The 19,326-nt window shown below is 38.3% G+C and overlaps 3 protein-coding genes across 3 annotated transcripts in view; 2 read left to right on the forward strand and 1 right to left on the reverse strand.

Annotated features, from left to right (window-relative positions):
• Positions 1 to 679, forward strand: part of LOC140941470 (adenylosuccinate lyase-like) — a 113,290-nt gene extending 112,611 nt beyond the window's left edge. The window contains exon 12 of the mRNA XM_073390465.1: positions 1 to 679. This exon is cut by the window's left edge and continues 1,355 nt beyond it. The gene's annotated coding sequence lies outside the window, so the exon portion shown is untranslated.
• Positions 680 to 2,043: 1,364 nt separating this feature from the next.
• Positions 2,044 to 6,188, reverse strand: LOC140941095 (neo-calmodulin-like). The gene is made up of 2 exons (XM_073390061.1): positions 5,720 to 6,188; positions 2,044 to 2,339 (listed from the first exon to the last, which is right to left on the reverse strand). Exons 1-2 carry the CDS (start codon positions 5,992 to 5,994, stop codon positions 2,099 to 2,101), a joined length of 516 nt encoding a protein of 171 aa, XP_073246162.1. The 5' UTR covers positions 5,995 to 6,188; the 3' UTR covers positions 2,044 to 2,098.
• A 4,876-nt stretch (positions 6,189 to 11,064) lies between these two features.
• Positions 11,065 to 19,326, forward strand: LOC140941602 (neo-calmodulin-like). The gene is made up of 2 exons (XM_073390622.1): positions 11,065 to 11,771; positions 18,632 to 19,326. Exons 1-2 carry the CDS (start codon positions 11,485 to 11,487, stop codon positions 18,831 to 18,833), a joined length of 489 nt encoding a protein of 162 aa, XP_073246723.1. The 5' UTR covers positions 11,065 to 11,484; the 3' UTR covers positions 18,834 to 19,326.

Genomic DNA, 19,326 nt, shown 5'->3' on the forward strand with positions numbered 1-19,326 from the left:
TTGCGCAGATTGATGATAACGTAACTTAGTACTCGTAAATTAATAAAAGCTGCGTTTATACAAACGACAAGTTAACTGCTGAGTTATTCTGTGTAAAATTTTAATTATAGCCACTGAGGATAATAGTGGTAAGGATGATAGACATTCCACTCTGTCTAAGACAGCATTATTGGACCAATGCTAATTTTCAGTCCTAGATAGTGTCCCGAATAAGAAGATAAGAAGATTTAGCAAAGACAACGCGACTTCTTATAAGAACACAAAAGCGCGCAAAGGACTAAACACGACTTCCAGTTTGCCGATCTGCCATTGGTCAACTCGGTTATAGATCTGCGCGCGCCTACTACGTCACTGTCTTTTCGCTGCCTTTGCTTAATGACACAATCCAGCGGGCAAGTGTTTGGAAAAGCACTTGCGCCATGTACTGGATAGAGAGCTATCCAGTGGATAGCCTTATCCAGCTTTTGAGCAACTTGGAACAGGGGTCTTTTTTGCATGAGCATGCGCGACCGCTGAACAAGCGATGTGCATGGGGCGGCTCACCACAGGGTTTGCCTTCATCAAAATGGCGCGTCTCAAAGCTATCATAGCGATTATTTTGCTCGTTGGTCTTGGCGAATGTGCTCGTGATTTAACAAAATGTGTAGTTTGCAAAAAAAACTCTAACATGGTCTTAACAAAAGCGAAGTAGACAAGCTTAAACATACACGAGCTACTATCAAATTTCATCTCCCCACTTGACCTGGACAACAGCGCGCGTGTATGTAGTGCCTGGAGGATTGCGCTGACCTCATCAAAGTCTAAACAAAGTGCAGAAACAGTTTGTTGATGCAAGTAAACACTTTCAATTTTCTTTGTTTTGAAATCGGAAAGGAAGAGAAATATTAGAAAAAAAACAAAGCAAATTTCAGCGAGTGGGTTCGGAGTGCGCGAAAGCCGATGTTCAGTTCAGCAGTGAATTAATATATGTTCTACAATTTTCCCAGCACTTTAAAGCTACAAAATTAAGAGCACACGAGACGTAGATTAGTCACCTGGTGAGATGTTGGTGGTAGTCACTCTGTATGTCTCGAACAATAAAAAAAATGAATATCAATGAGACACAGTCAAAACTGCATTCAATAGGACCGAAATTAAAGTCCAATCTTGTGACCGATTTTGATGAAACATACGGTTAGGTTTCCCAAGAAGTACAGTAAACATGTGATGCCGACCAAAAGTTAAAAATCATTAGAACATTTAAGTTCTGGCTAAAAGCAAATTCCTGCAAAAGATGCGTTACAATATTAGTCCACGCAAAAACAAGAAGTTCTACAATTTTCCTATAAACAAACTTTGTATCACTAAAATACTTAAGGCAAAAACTTTCTATTCCAACTGAAAACGGCGTGGTAGTCGCCCGCTGATCGTTATTAATCCACTCCCGAAATATGGCTAAATCAGCTATTAACAAATAATTGTCAGAAATCCTCTACGGCATCGAGAAACTGATTTACATCCGATTTATAGACAAACATTAAATAAAGAACATTTTGCTCAGTAGCTACGCATCAGCAATGCATTCTATGCCAAACTTTGCGGTTCTTAAAGGGGAATCAAGACACGAGTCGAGCGCCAAACAACAACAAGCAGCCATGTTCGTGTCAGACATCCTTGAGAAACTTGCTCTTTCACCTCGTTCAGCGCATCAGTCTCCACTTTAAATCAACAGATCTTTACTTATTTTGTACAACGAAGTTCTTTCCTAAGTTCCTGCTACCATTTCAATCTCAAGCAAGCGTTCAAAGTGAACAATTTGGTTCCTATGACTATGCAGCACGGTCGCTGTCACTGGTCGCGTGCTCTTTGTTAGTGCTCTTTGACAAGTCAGCGGTCGCGCATGCTCATGCAAAAAAGACCCCTGTTCCTGTTGTCTAAAGACAAGATACCGTAAAGGTCTTTATAAAGGTCTTTTCTTGCCATAAAGGTCTTTATGGTCTCTTGCTAATGAACAACAGGAACGCTCATTGTCATTTTTAAGAAGATGACTGTGAAATTAATGGGTCTGACCGTATTTTTACAGTACATATATATAAATAGAAAACAGCACTATTCACGTTCATGTGTCTTTATCATTGCCTTCCTCCTCTTCTGGTATGGTCGCGTTAGATTCTGTTGCTTCTTTGTCGCATTTGAAGAAGTCTACAAACTCCTCCCAGGAGAGCTGTCCATCTGCATTTTTGTCAAACATGCTGATAAGTTCTTCTGCCTCCTCTCGGCTCAGTTTCTCTCCGCTGTTGCAAACCACGTAAAGGAGCTCATCTGGGGATATGTAACCGTTGCCATCACGGTCGAACTTCCTGTAAAATAACGGCGTCATTGTCAATTAATTTCCAATCTCGTACCTATAGTCTTCGGGCTCTTTGGTCAGCAGGTGGTCGCCAGAAGGGTAGGTACCTCATATATGATTCCTATAGTGTACCGAGATATAGAGAATCTATATCTCAGTACATTGTAGGAATCATATATGAGGTACCTACCGCCAGGAGAAGACCATCCGCTGACCAAAAAGCCCGAGGTTTCTGGGTACCGGCGGAATTGATCAAATTCGTCCCTGAAGCTTTCTCTGCTAAGAAGGTGGGGCACCCTGTGAATAGGTTTGTAATATCAAGGAGTAAAAGACTGTTTACAGCCAAGCAAACTGTAACGAACGCGATATGAGCATGAAGTGCGATGGCAAGCAATCTGGCCTCCAGAGCTTTCGTTACTCTTGTCCCATGGAAGGTGCTTGTTGCTGATGACCAAAAGGATAGTGACCTCTTGGAACGAGATCAGAGAGCTTACTAAAAATGACGACGGCGAGGAGGAAAAAAACAGCGAAGAGCAATAGGTGTAAAATAAAAACAACAACTCCGCGTCACGCTTTTTTGTACATTTCTTTACCGTCGGTGCACGACGACGGCGTGAAACGTCCTAATTTTACGGCGTTTTGTTGTGGACGGCTACACAAGACAACTACCTTCTTTTCCTTTACCTGAATTTCGATACAGTCCTTTATAATTCAACTCCCGAAAAATTTCTCCACCATTTGACGAATTGAACGAGATGGAGTAAGCGCGATGACTGATAAAGTTTAAAGCAGCGTGCATTCAGTTTTTAAATGACGTTTTCGTAGCCCTCACTGTCGTTGTTTCTCAAGCTCCCTGTCTATTGGAGAAAGATTGCGAGAGATATGATGGGAGCAGAGAGAAAAGCGAGAAGCACTCCTTCAGTTAGACTGCGAGCAAGCTTTCTTGATTCGGCGCGACGGTCATTAGTGCTGTCATCGAATTTAAAGCAAAGAAACTGTAAAGAGTGATTTACTGAAAATTTTGTCTGCAGGCTTCTCTAACAACTGGCCCTTAGTCTGGGGTTGTTAAGTTACAAAGTTTCGATGGCAGTAACGCTCGCGCCTTAAGATAGCTACTTTTTCGAACCTTTGCTAGCTGCACACTTAGCCGTTATCATAGCCTCCCTCTATCAACATAAGTAAATATAACAAGTAAACTAAAAGCCTTAACAAATCTGAACCCTTTTTTCACTTAATTTACGAACCAAAAAGACTGTCCGTGAATTGTAAAACCCTTGATTTCAGATATGGTATACGTCAAAACATAGACATTAGAAGTTTTAAACCTTTACTTTGAAAAACGGAACAGCAGCCATTGTCTTGGCTATAAGGTGGCGATCTCTAGTCACTGCGGAAATTTTCCCCAGTCGGCCAGAGTGCCCTTCAGTTTATATCGTTAAATACGTAGAGTGAGACAAAAACCGAAAACCATAAAATCCGATCTCAAAGAAGCTCAAAGCCTTGAGTATATTCAATATAATTAGAATTTCACTGTATATTTACATAGATTGGCAAGTTCACTGTTTATAGATTATTTTTCTCAAGCTCTTCTTTGGACAGAGTTATCAATTAACACATTAATAATTTACAATTCAAAGGAACTTGCAGGCAGGTGGAAAATGACAAATCAGATATTTGGCCGAGCCTCAGGACGAAAACAACTCTCTCACTTTGAATATTCGCTCAAGGCTCATTTTAGTTTAAAATATCATAAATACCACCGCGAAAAAAAAATTCAGTTTCATTTCTTTTAGTTTTTATTAGAAGTTGCAATTTCCTTAATGTCTAACGGAAACAGCTTTTTACCGAAGACCTTTCTAAGGATACGTGCATGAGGCGAGCGAAATATCGTCAGAGCTAAACTTTATTTTATCTTCAGATGAAAGAGGTTTCATGCAAAAATGGCTTAACCTGGAGTACAAAGCGAGAGTTTCTAACATATATTTCAAGCATTTTGGTCATTTTTCTAGTTAGCGTTCACATTCTATTCATGCCAATTAATTTGCAAAGCCGAACAAAAGTGTTAAAACGCTAGCCCGAAAATTAACGCCTAACGAAAACTTACAGCTGATCGATTGAGAGTTTAGCTTATATGTCTGTGTTTCGCCGTTAAAGGTAACAAACTGTGGCGATGTCCAAGTGTTTATATTATGTATGGATTCAACGAAATAAAACACACAAACTCAAAAACAACAGACATAAACATCTGACTTTATCCTCACAGGTGAAAGTAGTAATTTTGCATAGAAAATTTATTCGTATTTGTTTCAAATTTTTTTCGTTGCTTAGCAAAAGTGTATATTTGTCACACGAGTGAGTGCTATATAAAGTGGCGATAAATGTTAAAAAGGAAGTGGCAAAAAGACAAAAAACTCGAAGAATATCACATTTTTCTGACCTAGCGTGAAATTTGTTTAATTTACTAATCCAACGTTTATTTCAATCGTGCCATTAGAAAGAGAAATCTTTATGGATATTAGAAAGACAAAAAAATAATAATTTGAGGACACGGTCATCAATTTCCAGATATGATATAAGTTTTAATATTTTAAGTATTGAAACTACAGCGTTTGCATTCTCAAATTTAACCTGAAAGTTCGTGCAAGGCTATGTCTACTCAGCTTGGTGGGTGAAATGAATATGTTGACCACCGCGACAGAAATAACTTATCTCGATTCATTATTCCGAATTTCCTTGAGGCTTTTTCTTGCGTGTATATATTTTTTTTCCTCGAATGTTTTAATTTCGATTCCTCTGCCGCTGACAAGAATAACCTTTTATCAAAAGGCTGCAAGAGAGGCTGAATTTGAATCTGAAATGGGTTATGGAAGAATAACCTTTTTATAGTCTCATCTTGAAGTCTGCGGCTTAATACTCGATTACTTTGCAAATTTTAATGAGGCATGGCTAATTTTAGTTCGATAACTCGACTGCAGCGAAGAGAAGAATAAGCACAACAAAAAAATAGTCTGAAAAGTAAGATGTATTACATTAGCAATCATTTCTCCTTTAGAAAAAAAACTGAAAAGAACCTAGCAGAATTGTTACTTGAAAAACTATGGGAAAAGGCTGGAGGAAACAGCCTTTAAGTGCCTTTTAGTTGTCAGATGGATTTATTTAGGGAAGTGGACTTTATTTATAGTCATCGGTCAAAGACACATGCTAGCTAGTGGTCGTGTTTTTGCTTTTAGTTTTTCATCATGGGAGACAATTTATTCAAAATATTCATGATCTTTTGCTAGTTATTAAAACAATCTTCCTGACAAACTAAACATTATGCAGAGCACAAATTCAAAGAGTTGCAAGATATTGAATAAAGGTGGGTAAAAGCAGAAATTATGGCGTACTTACTTGAACGCCTCGCGGAGAGATTCATCAGCGTCCTCCTTCCTCGTATCTTCAAACTTCTCCATCATGACCACGAATTCATCGAAATTAATTTTATCCTTCTCCTCCTTATTGGCCGCCTTAAGAACTTGATCGACATGACTGCTGGTCGGGTTGTAGCCAAGGGATCGCACCGCCGTTGGAAAATCAACGAAGCTTATTTCACCAGTGCGGTTGAGATCAAACACGTCGAAAGCGCGCCTTAAAGACTGTGCGTCTGGCGATGAAGCCGCGGCCATGTTTAAGCGCAACTCGGTTACTGAAATATTCTCTCGCTGTAAGTTGAGCTCTAAGAGGCAAGCGCAAAAAGCCCACGAAACCAGCTGGACCTCAGGCCTTGTAATTCATGGCTGACAACGTTTACAATACATAATTTCCCTCCTGAAAATCCAGCCAGATGATTGGCTGTTTAGTTCGTGCCAACCGCTTTGAAAACGCTTTTGCATCTGTAACAGTGAAGGGCGGAAAGATCTGGTGACGAATTTGGTTGGTGGAGAATAATTATATACTCTTGATTTGCATAAGAACACTGAAAATAAAACAGACTGACATCTACGATAATCCAAAGACGAGTGAGATTCTAGTGAATAACAGCTTTGTCACGATTAAAAATAGCTTTTTGCATTTACCATTTTAACTCGTCACGTATAATAAGTACTAATTGGGAAGAGATTAGCATAAGCAAACAAAGTTTCATTTCGTCGCCATTCAGATTTAGGTAACTGGAGCTGAATGTTTACAATTTAAGCCAAAACATTTCGTTGTAAGAATATTCCGACTTAAGAGTGATCATTTATCCCGTTTGCTCACTCTGTAAGTTGAGGTTTGCCGTTTCTGTGGCGTTGGTCGTTGAACAGAAGCATCCCCCCTTTTAATTGAGACTAAATTAAACTTTGAATAGTAGGACCTCGATATAACGAACCCCTATATAACGAAGTCCTCGGTGTAACGAACGATTTTCTTTACGCCAGTAATAAAGTATATGGAAGTAAACCTCTGTGTAACGAAACCTCGTTATAGTGAACAGATTTTGCAAGCCCCTTGTGCCTTCGTTATATCGAGGTTCCACTGAACTTGTTGATGAAACCATTTGGCTCGTGATTTTATCAAAGTTTAGATAAAGGAACCTCCAAGGCTCCATAGCTCTTGCGCCGGCACAAAAACCTTCCCTGACAGGGCTTCCGTTCGCACATAAGAACGGTGATTTCGGTGCGATTCCTGCAACGAAGCGAAACTGCGCCGTGCCGATCTGGGTGTCTGTAAAACGAAGACCGGATACCTGCGGATGGCGGATACGGATGGAAAAATGAGGATTGAAACATCCGGATAACCAAAAAAATCATCACTAATTTCATTTTTGAAATAACAAATTAAAATTCCCTAAATTAAAAAATGAAAGAAAAGAAAACCAAAAAATAGGGTGAACTGCGCGAGAAAATCGTTGCGCGCTGGTTCGCCGATTTCGCGCTTGCCTTGTTATTAACCCTGACCCCCGACCCCCCACCCCCCCTTCACCACTCCCCCCCCCCCCCCAACAAAGGAGCCCGGTCTCAGGCTCTCAATGCAAATCAACGCTCGCATTCATGGAAATCTGTAAAACCGGAACACCATCAGGACTACCCGCAATACCCCGGAACACCCCCCTAACAGGCAGGAACCCCCCAGAACACCCTTAAAAACAAAAGTTAGGCCAAAAAAATATATATAACCAAGAAAACTAAAATATCATCAATGAATCAATACAATCGACTCTCGAACCCTCGTTAGATCGAACCTCGCAATAACTCAAACCAAAATCGATTTCACCTGAATTTCCTTTATACATTTACTGTAACTGTACCCTCGATAACTCGAACCGCTCGCTAACTCGAAGTAATTTTTGTTTCCCTTCAGATCATTTCTATATAATTTTACCCTCGATAACTCGAACCATACGTAGCTAGTTGACGGATAAAAATGTACTGAGTCCGAATTTTAGGTAGAATGGAAAGCGCCTAAGGTGTGCATGATACTTTTTTATGTTCCCTCCCCCAACCATTTGTTTATTTCCTTATTTCCGGTTATTTGCCCCGAACTCCCGATAACTCGAATTTTTTTCGATTTCACTAGAAGCTTCGAGTTGTCGGGAGTCGACTGTAATTATGTTTTTTGTAACTGGAAAACAGCGATTGGGTCACATTGACGAATCCACACTACTTAACGATCTCTGAAGATTTTAAGAAGTGGTGCCAGTTGCCTTTGCATGAATACTTACCAGCCTTTTGTCTGAAACATAGCGGAAAGAGCCTCTACTGAAGTGGGAAAAAAAAATAAACCGAATAAATAAAAGTCAAAGATTTAAATTAGCAAAGCAGATAGCCCATATGGGATTTAAAATATTTATTTCCGCTAAATATTTCCTATACCAGATCCTACTTCTGGCTCCTACCAAATTTGATGTCTACCTTATTCCAGGAGTATAACATACGAATTTATTATTATTATTATTATTATTATTATTATTATTATTATTATTACTATTACTATTACTATTATTATTATTCTTTTCCCTACCCTCAAGTAACTGGGTGACTTGGTGTAAGAGCGAAAAAGTTTTAAAGGACGCAAAGTCTTTTTTTCAGAGACGTTTCCACGTTACGGCGGCCATGTTGATGGTCAAGAACAAAAGCATTTCTCTCCCCTGGAAACTAAACTCCATCTTCATGTAAATTCTCCGAGAAAAAGTATTATTGTATTGACCCCCAACATGTCCGCCTTTTCACGTGGTTGCAAACCAAGAATCCGGTATAGTTTGAACCTAGCCATTCTTTTCTTCATTGTCGCGACAGCTCAGTGATCAGCTCCACTACAAATATTTTTGCGTTTACAATGGCAGCTTATAGCTGCAAGAATATAAGAATCCCTCTGTCTTCGGAGATTTCTACGAGGATCCCGGCTTCTTAGCACCTTGGGTCTCAGTTTGCCCTGACAATAAGGTGATGCATGCTCGTCTGAAGATCATAACAACATCAATCCTGAATGTTAAATCATTCACCCTCTCATATAAATAAAAGCATTCGTCCATCGCCCCACTCAAAAACTAGTTGCAAAAGCTTTTCCAATTGTACCGTCATGACGTTTTTTTCCCCTTGTTAGCTTTTAGGAATCCGGAATCTGGCTAACGATTGGAATCCGAAAACAAGAAATCTAGAATCCGGTATCCGGAATTCGGAACCCATATCGTGGAATTCAGAACCCATGACAGCACACGCGATCCTGTCTATTTTGGCAAAGATAAAAGCATGTAGCGCGCAGCACAATGGGTAATAAAATTTTGTTATCCATGCATCCAAGAAATTTTGGTTCCAACAAAATCGTCCGTCAGCACGTCATTCTAGTCTGCCCGTTCATATTAGGGACTTTAAGATCCAACGACACGGACGGCAAAGAGAACGTAAAAAAAAAACAATAGGTTTTATAAACAAAATAAAACTTTACACGTGCATCACGCTTTTTTGCACATTTCTTTGCCCGTTTTTGCACGACTGCAACATAAACAAGCAACCACGAATTTTTTTTTTTTCTTTTTGAACTTGCATATGATCCCTAGGAATTCAATTCCAGGAGGGTTCGCCTACATTTGACAAAGTAACTGGGTAGGAATAATTGCGCTAAAGACTGAAAGAACGCAAATTCTTTCTTTAAGGGACGTTCTCGTTGCCTTCGCGTCGTTGGATCTTTAAGTCCCTATTAGCGGATGTGAAACGTCACACTTACTTACTGTGTTTAACTTGATATTGGACATCCATGTTATGGTTAATTGGCAGCTATCAAAATGGGGCACTTGCTGACCAGTTCACATGATTGTATCGCGGGTTCAGATGATCAACTCATTGAGCTGACGTTTTCTTAAGTTCTCTGCTGACCAGTTGTTGGTTTTCGATTGATCACAGGCTCAGAATTCAATTTGCTTGTTGCTTACGGCGAAAATTGAATTACTTCAGAAAGACCTTGCTCAAAAGATCCCACGAGAGCTTCACTTTTGGTCTTGGCTAAATCTATATATTTAATGTTCTTGTTGTTGTTGTATTCACTGGACGTATTCCGCTATGTTTCCTGTTTTTCAAGAGTACATGCGACTAATGACTAATTCGCGGTTTACATTAACATATGAAGAAATTATTCTAAATGAAAAAAATCAAAACTCTATGAAAAACAAATATGCTTATGTTCCGGGGATTAAACTTCAAATCTGTATTCAACAGAGCTAAACCGTTTGATACGAAAGTTAAAAAGCTTCAAGAAACCCCAGTTGAAATCCTTTTTATTCTTATTCATATCCAGATATTTTTTTTTCCATCCTTATTTGCCTTGTTACTCAGTAACAAAAAGAAAATGTTCCTTTTACATTTTCAAGCGGTACTTTTATATTCAAATCAACTTAATGAATAGCCTTTTTAACGGGCTGAGTAAGGTTTAAACTGCGTGGCGTCAAGTCAAACTAAGTCAAATTAATAGACCGCGCTCGGTAATCGAATAGAAACCACGATAACAGACCCGATATATATAGTTGTCAGCAAGACAAAGAACTGGATTAGCAGAATAACTTGAGCGTCATATTACCACCAACGTTAGGATGACCTTCTTATTGTTTTTTTTTCTTTTTGTTTTTATGACTGGCATTTGAAATGAACTAGACAAGGTTCTGACTCCTTAGAAAATTCTATTCTACAGCTGATAACGCATGTATACATAATATTCTAGCAAGGGGTCACAATCCTTTCTGTCTATTTTAATAACTTGCTTTGCTACAAACTTCTGAGTCTGAGTCGGAATCAAAGTTGCTCTTTTTCGAACCGGAATCATATTTTGTTTCTGCTCCCCTGGTTTTATCGATATTGATCATACGTCTGGCTCAAGCAAACGTTTTTTGACAGGCAATTACAAAACCTGGCGAATCGGAGAAAACGACGTTTGGTTTCATTGCCGAAATAAGTAAATTACACTTCGGCTTCCTGTTGTTTTTCATCTTAGCTGCGTCACTTAGACTCTCAAATAAGCTGTTTTCAAGAACTTTAAGGCATGGCCTCTCTATCCCGCTCTTTTGTACCATTTTTTCTTCCTCTTCCTGTGTTTGTAATGATCTCAAAAGATATGTCGAATATCCCTTCAAGCAAAGATAACATTACCGTAAAGGTTAGACAGGCCTGCATGATAAGCTGAATCGATAAGCTTGTACGTGCATCACTTTTATCAACAGAACAATCGCTTCTTTGATTACGCATTTATTACGCATCTGTTTCTTTCAAATGTAACAGTGTCGCGTCGCTTGCGCGAGTGAAACGTCTCCCGTGCAAAACAAGGGAAGATCCTCTTAGGGAAAAAGCAATTTAGGCAGTTGCTATGGAAACACACAACTAATTAAGGAAGCATAGTAAAAGCCCTTTGAATTTTCGTTACAAGACCAAGCGCCTCAGGGTTTTCCGTGGGTTTAAAATCCGGACACAAGAGATACCTGCTGACAAATTGAAACAGAAATCGCGTCGTAAGCTCTGGGTCCAGCGCATGTGAAGTTTTCAACTACGTTACGTAATCCGGGAAGGATAGAACAAGGATAGACGTCCTATTTGCTACACAATTAGCACATTGAAGGCAGCGGGCGAGGACTCAACTTGCCAAAAGTAGTAATACGTCGCTATTTTCTCGCGTTTTAATAATTCTATGATCTCGTCCCTACTGGCCGCGTCGCGATGACCGTGGAAATATCACAACTGACCAGCGAGGAGTTTCGAATCATGCGAACAGCGTTTGATATTTTTGACAAAAATAACAACAACGAGATCGACCAAGACGAGTTCGGCAGCTTAATTCGCGCCATCGGTTTTAATCCCAGTAATCGGGAAATTGAGGAAACCCTTAAAAAATTTGACAAAAATGGCGATGGGGTAATCGATTTTCAAGAGTTCATCTCCATGGCCAAGCATTTTGAAGGATGTGGCAGAGATGACATGGAACAGACATTACGGCAGGCCTTTAGGTAAGTTTGCCCTTACAGAGTCAACTCCATAAAGAACGAAAAATATTCTTATTTTACTTGATTATAAAGCGAAGTCCAAGTTAGTTGACCTAAAATTTATTTTTACTCCCTCGTAAGAAAAGTAATAAGACTACTAGCTGTGATGAATGTTTTTTCATCTAAGTAGACATTGTGGCTCAGATTTTGGAAAGCTTTTTTATTTTATTTATTCTGAGTGCCGGGGGTGGAAATGCGTCAATTTTGCTTAATGCCATATTGACTTTGTAACAACCGAGGTTTGAATACATCACGTATAAGAAGACAATAGAATATTCTTAGGCAACTGAAAGTTAAGCAATTTCAGCGAGATGGAATTTCGAAGTTAAACTTTATTAAGCTTCTTTTTGGATTTCAAACTAACGCCGGCTTAGGGTAAAAATCTGCTTTCGACCAAACTGTATTTTTGGTTATGTTGCCTTGATTTCAAATTTATTCATACGTTATTGATAAGAAGGACGCCCAAGCAATTTGGAGGAGGCAGACTGGCTGTGTTGGTAATATGAAAAGAAATCTGTCACTGAAAGCAATACGTGTTAAAAGCAATTTTAAGGTTGGCGTTTTAAATACTGAATCTATGTGGACATTTGTATGTTAATGAGTAATTTGATGGGTAGCGTATAAGAGTGTCCAATTTTATAGACGCGACGGTTTAGTGGGAAGGAACACTGAGCTATTGAAAAATTCAGTAAAACGATGACAAAAACTATACTTGAGTACAATACATTATTAATTTTATCTATTTTTTCTCCTTGTTCCTCGATTATCAAATGTCGTGGTCAATTGAAATACTTTGCCTAAAATTCAGAAAATATGGAGAGCACTCGCTTGATTAATTCTTCTTATAAATTTGGCAGCAGCTAACCTCAATCGTTTCACCTGCTTTGTCTAATTTCACACGGTCTGTTTCTCTACAAACATATTACTACAAACTTCAATATCTCAATACTTCATGTTTTTGCTATAACAGATCGTCCGATTCGAGTTAGATTTTAATATTTTTTTTTTCATTGCCGACCCGGCTCGCGCCTGCAGGTGTTTATTTCTTAACACGCCATATTATTTGATATCACGCTTTCTTACATCCTGCCCTATTTTATCGCGTATTTCGCCTACCGGCAAAACCATCAAAATAAGTAAGAATAATTATGAATAAAACCAACTTTACTTTCAATATCCGCCACCCGGTAGAAATGTGTTAAACGCTCTTTAAAAAGAAATACTAAACTTCCCACAAACGCGAGTTTCTTCATTGAAACGCGAAGCACAGCCGAATGTTTTCGCAGCTGTTTTTGAAGTTTTTCAACACGTCAACCGGGGATTTGTTCTTTTACATCAGTAAGAATATTACTTAATATTTCATAAAAAGAAGACTCACATAAATTTTGCCACACCGAGTTTTCATGTCAGTAACAGCGTAGTAAAATTTATGCGCCATGCCTTAAATATAACAGAAGTTGTAAATTAATAGATATTATATTGGGAAACAATTTTGCGGTTACCAATGAATAAACACCTTCACTGAAACAATACAACACGTTGATGCAAAAATCATTTAACATTAAAAAGAGGATAAAAAACTAACTTCGAGCAAGGCAGTTAAAAAACTTTGACATTCCTACAAAATTTGGGGGCGATTGTTTTCAGATAAAAATGTATGCAATCTCCAAGGCCACTAGGGCGTGTCTTCTCGTTCTCTCGTACAAAAACCTAGGGGAAGCTGTTACTAGTTTTGGAGGCAACACTAATACTCCTTAAGGTGGCTGAACACAGTTTTGGCACTTTGTGAGGATATATCATTTGGCAAATTATGGCAAGAGAAAGGTTGCAGCTCACAAGCTGAAACTTGTCAAGTGAAAAATATACTGATGAAAGATTTTGATTGACAGGTAAAATTTGACGTTTTCGAAGGTTCCATGGCAACGATTGAAAACAACCTCAAAATTTCACTTTTGCTCCGTTTACATAAAATGTGCTCATTAGATATTCCTATAACCTTGCACACAGCTTACTATAATAAATCATTCCCATTTGAAACTTATTTGACCAAATTTTAACAGACGGGTTTTAGATAATCAATCATATAATTGTACTGTAATTAATAAATGTGTCACAAAATTCGTCTGTTCAACTTCCATTTTAAAGTTCTCATTATTTAAAGTACGATAAAAGTAATAATTCTACCAAATATCACAAAATTTTAATAAGTAGATTTTGAGAAATTGTCTGCTTTGTACCATTGCTTTTTTCGCGATCATGTTTGTTTGTCTAATTTAAAACACCAGCCATTAAGCGAGTTACCGCTCACCGCCCGCAAAACTGTGTTTAGCCACCTTAAATCGGATAGATGTATGTTTTCGGTACCGAGTGGTGTCACACAGGGAGGCATCGGAAGTCCCTTTTCACGATTCCCATCACGCCGGTCTCAATCACTCTCTAAGGTGATAACAACGGCTTTCTGTGTTTTCGACGATTTCTACTTGGTGATAGATCAATACTACACTTTGTTTAGTTGCTGCTATCGTTATGGCATCCTTTTTTAAGTATTAATGAACGCGCAAGCGTAAATTGATCAAACCTTTTTATTTCTAAGGCTTACTTTCCGGTTAATAAAATTAACTGTATGTAAAAAGTGAAAGAGAGAAATAGCGAAAAATTACCACTTCGAATCAAATCTTTAGGTTTAGAAGAAAATATTCTCGAACCTGAGAATGTATCGATCAAAGCTGTGTAAATTGACCTGAATCAGTGCATGAAACCTTGCGTTTCACGTTTTTATCTCACCTACTGTATGGAATATTTGTGAAAATCTTCAATAAGAAATAAGAATCGCTATATTTCAAAGACTGCTACACAACGGCCAAGAATACTAATGATCGACAACGTACAGAGCGAGGGCAGCTGTAGTGTCAACTATTACAAGTTATATCTCTGTTAACTCTTAACGAGTTCAGTGACCACCATTTTTCATTGTCGAGTTCTAATAACCATGGAATAATATATAATTATTTTGTCAAATGTAAAAACGAGGCAGCTGGTTCAGAGCCACCTTAAATTTTCAAAAATCAGTTCCTATGAAGTATAGGCCACCAAGGTAACAAAATCAGTGTGCGGGAATAGGGTTCACCGACGTTTAAACAGATTTTGGCTGTAGTTTTCAGACCACTGATTAACCTACTGTAAGTTTGCCAGGGGTAACAGCATGTGGCGCGGCTTAATGGAGGTTGCCGCTCAATAGAGGTTCATCAGAATTAGCATAATATGTAGCAAAATTATTACGGCCCTTTATTCTGAAGCAAACACCTTTAAGGGCTTTCGACAACTTTAACAGAAGAGACAGCTCCTATTTTACTGAGCAAAAGTATAGTAACGGTTTCAAAAAAGCAAATTCTCCTGTCAAATTGCATTGTTGTGTTGATAAAGTTCTCCCAACTTAACACGCACGTGCAAAATCATTAACTGTGGCGCCAAAAAGCGTCAATGGATGTATATAAACTGAAACGTTAGATTAAACGTCCAAAATCCATTATCAGTTGCATTTTCAAAAGGGAGACCGCAGCCGTCAGATAGAGCAACCGGTTTATAGAGGTGTAATTTACAGAGTATTCTATTCCATTATTATTGATTTCAAAGACAATACGTGGGTACAAAATAAAGCATTAAAACTTTGGTGCGATGATACGCTGAATAGTTCCTTACATAATATGATACGCTATTATTTTAAAAGGGACCCCATGGAATTAACAGTCAGCAACACTCTCTCTAGACATTACAGGGCCCTAGAACTTGCTTTTGTCTGAAAATATTTCGGAATTCTGTTAGGGAAGGGCCAAGACAACCAGTTGAACCTCCAAAACACAACAGTCAATATTAATTTATACAGAACTTGATATTTACCAGATTTACTCTAACCCTTGGACTAAATTTCCACTTAATAAAAGGTCAACCGTCAAAGCTACAACCTCATTAAGACCCTCCCGTCTTGTACGTATCGAAGGGTTAGTTACCAACAACATAACAAGTTGTACATGATCGACAACACAGAAAGCGAGTGAACTGAAATTGGCTACCCAACTGGCTGTCGTCAGCTTAGAAAGAAAAAGAGCAATGGATGGATGATTTGGCTGGAAAAAAGAAGTAACCTTTTTGTTCAAACAATTAGTTAGATGGTCATGACGTACAAGCCAACTAAATTTAACCAAGGAGAAGCTTTTATTTGTTTGTAAAAGCGGGCGAGACATTACAGTAATTTTCGATTTAAATTAGGTAACTTAGCTTCCCTTTAAAGGGGGACATACAAGCGCTCCAGCTACCGTAAACTGTCATTTCATGGGGTCGTACATAAACTACTAACCCGTTTAAAAGACCGTAAGGGTTTTAGGAGGGCAAGAGATCATATGCGCTGAATCGTGAAAGTGAGTCTTCCGGAAGTCAACCAGTTTACCGGAAACTGTTTCCGCATGGTCGGCATAGTTTTGAAAATAACGGTTTTGAAATTAAGATATCCAAAAGGCGTGACTGGGAGACTCCCTCTCTGTCACAAATTATGTGTGATATAACCAGTTCTACGTAGCTTTAATTCTTTACTCACTCGAAATTATATTTCTTCACATGTTCATATTTTTAGAATTCTGTACTCTGTTCTACACTTAAGGAATTCAGCGACATCAATTCTCGTAAAAATTTCGATGATCTACACTCAATCTATACACTGGATCAGCTCCACGACTCCCAACAACTACACAGTTCCTAGACTCTTGTGCAAACTTCAGTTCTCAGATCACGTGACGTTTTCCCGCCACAATGACGCAATAATTTTCTAACACTCTCTGTTCTATTATGGCTCTTGAGGAGGGCTAATAATAGGAGGGGCCCATATCTGAGGGGGCTTAATTATAACCGGACTAGAAAAGCACTTCAAACGAAACAAGCTAAGGCTGTGCTGATCAAAATACGTTTTGCATTTGCCGGATTTTTTAAAATTAGGTGTCAAAACCTCAAAAACAATTAAATTCATTTTAACGCAAGCCTAGCTAAAGGGAAGCTTATATCCGCGGGAAGACTTTTTTCGGGGGGCTTATATCCGGAGGAAGACTGATATACGGGGGAAGGCTAATATCCGGGGTCTTAATATTGTATGTATTATTTTGTTTACAGGTAGATGGGCCAATAACTGGGGGAGGGGGGCTCTATAAGCAGCAGTTTATGGTATTTTGCGTGAGTAATTGTGATATCTTCAGAGTAAAAAAAGGAAGTACTATTCTAAAGTTATTTTTGGACTTTAATAACTGGTCGATTACTAACAGAGGGTGACCGCTTATACCGTGTTGTCAACTTCCGTTATTTCTTGCGCCCTTGAGACCCTGAAACGCACTTGCAACTTCCTGCAATCAAATACAGGGTCCGCTTTGTAATACTATGTAATTTTCATGTATCTGGCGGATAACTGATATTTACATATCATATTTCCATATGTCGAAGTATTACTTGCGTTTGCCATTACCCTGCGCATTATAATAATAATAATATAATAACTAACTAATAATAATAATAATAACTTCAAGGCGCTTTACAGTCATTATTGAAAAATATTTACAAATTTACAACCATATCCTATTATATTTACAATGGGTAAAAAAGGAAAAAATTAAAACTAAAGCAACTATTAAACCATATTCATAATGATAAAAAAAGGGAAAAATTAAAACTAACGCAATATATACAAATTTATAAAAACAATGATCCGTTATTACTGAATTTAGTAAACAAGTACGTCTTAAGTGACCTTTTAAAACTCGAGATGGTGTTGGACTTCAGAACTTCATAGGGTATTAAGTTCCATTCTCTTGGTGCATGAACAGCGAATGCTCTATCTCCGTAGGTCTTGGTATACGATCTAGGTTGCATTAAAAGTTCATTACTAATAGACCTCAATGATCTAGTATGAGAACGATAATGTAGTTTCTGAGCTAAATAGCTAGGCGATGTCCCATTCAGTGATTTATACACGAGGAGCAGAATCTTGAAAATAATGCGATATTGAATCGGTAGCCAGTGAAGCTCACACAAAACAGGTGTGATATGCTGAAATTCACTTACTTGCAACACAACTCTAGCCGCCTTGTTTTGTACATACTGCAATCTTTATAACTGATTCTTAGGCAGGCCGTATAATAATGCATTACAGTAATCTAGTTTTGATGTGACAAATGCATGAACAGCAACTTCTGCTGATTCTTTAGTGAAATACTTCCTAATTCTAGATAGGTTCCTGAGATGATAAAATGATGATCTACAGATATTATTCATGTAAACATCTGATCCATCCTAGTAATTCTGCCCACATACTGCTAAAAGATTACATAGATGTCATCATCATCATCATCATCATCATCATCATCATCGTCATCTTTATCAACAGCAACAATAACATCATCATCATCAACATTAACAACATCAACATCATCATCGCAGAAAATCAAATACGGGGACCACTATTTATACTCTTTAATATTTATGTACCTGGCTGATATTACCTGATATTTATCGATGTAACGCTACTTGATTTTGGCATGTAGACCGTTTATTCGTGCAAAATGTGACTCATCCTTGTAATTCATCCCTGAGTCTGCTAGAAAGATTACAATAAACAGTCTTCCTCATTATCACAATCATCATCATCATCTCATCATCACTCTTATCATCGTCATCATCATCATCATCATCATTATCATCATATCATCATCATCATCATCATCATCACCAAGCTTTTCTAATAAAGTGAACAAGACATTATAAGGACTTATTGCTTCTGTTTTCTCCAGGGTTTTTGATCGTGATGGTAACGGCTACATCTCTGTGGACGAATTACGTTATGTGGTAACGACGTTTGGAGAGATTTTAACAAAAGAGGAGGCTGAGGAACTAATCGCCATGTTCGACAGAAACAGGGACGGTAAATTGGAATATGAAGAGTTTGTCTCGTGGGCCAAAGCTTCCATGGCAGATTATTTAAAATCATTATAATTTGTTTACGTTCTTTTCTTCTCTCACCGCCCTGTAGTAACCGTCAGGGAGGACTAACTTCATGTTGACCTTGTTGCTTGCTTTGCTTTTCTACTACCCAAGACTACTAGAGTAAAATGTATATAAACAAGAAAGAAAAATGAATATGCAGCCTAGTTCCTTTAGGCGTTCTCGGCTTGGTCAATCTTGGACTCCTTCGTGAGCTGTGACGTCATCCACCCTTTCCCAGACTTCGAGCAGAGACGAAGAAAGAGATAATACCTAGAGACTAGCCTGATGAAGATAGTAAACAGTGTGAAATGTTTGTTGCCAGCAAAAGGCATTGCTTGTAAAGAAGATTCTTTCATTCGCAAAACTTTTTCCAGGTGTTCGCTATTATAGCAACTTCTCTTTTTTTTTCACTCTCACTTAGAGGGCACTCTAAGTCTGTGTGGTCAATTATGTTCGTACAAACGAATCGTAAGGTAAAGATGGCTGGATACATTGGCTAGAT

Source organism: Porites lutea, chromosome 6 (genome assembly GCF_958299795.1).
Source record: "Porites lutea chromosome 6, jaPorLute2.1, whole genome shotgun sequence".
NCBI classification, from domain to species: domain Eukaryota; kingdom Metazoa; phylum Cnidaria; class Anthozoa; order Scleractinia; family Poritidae; genus Porites; species Porites lutea.

Coding starts and splice junctions, on each gene's coding strand:
- LOC140941095 (XM_073390061.1), bottom strand. CDS start 5,994: ATGGCCGCGGCTTCATCGCCAGACGCACAGTCTTTAAGGCGCGCTTTC. Junction 2,340..5,719: donor TCTCTCCGCGAGGCGTTCAA/GTAAGTACGCCA, acceptor GTTATTTTACAG/GAAGTTCGACCGTGATGGCA.
- LOC140941602 (XM_073390622.1), top strand. CDS start 11,485: ATGACCGTGGAAATATCACAACTGACCAGCGAGGAGTTTCGAATCATG. Junction 11,772..18,631: donor ACATTACGGCAGGCCTTTAG/GTAAGTTTGCCC, acceptor TGTTTTCTCCAG/GGTTTTTGATCGTGATGGTA.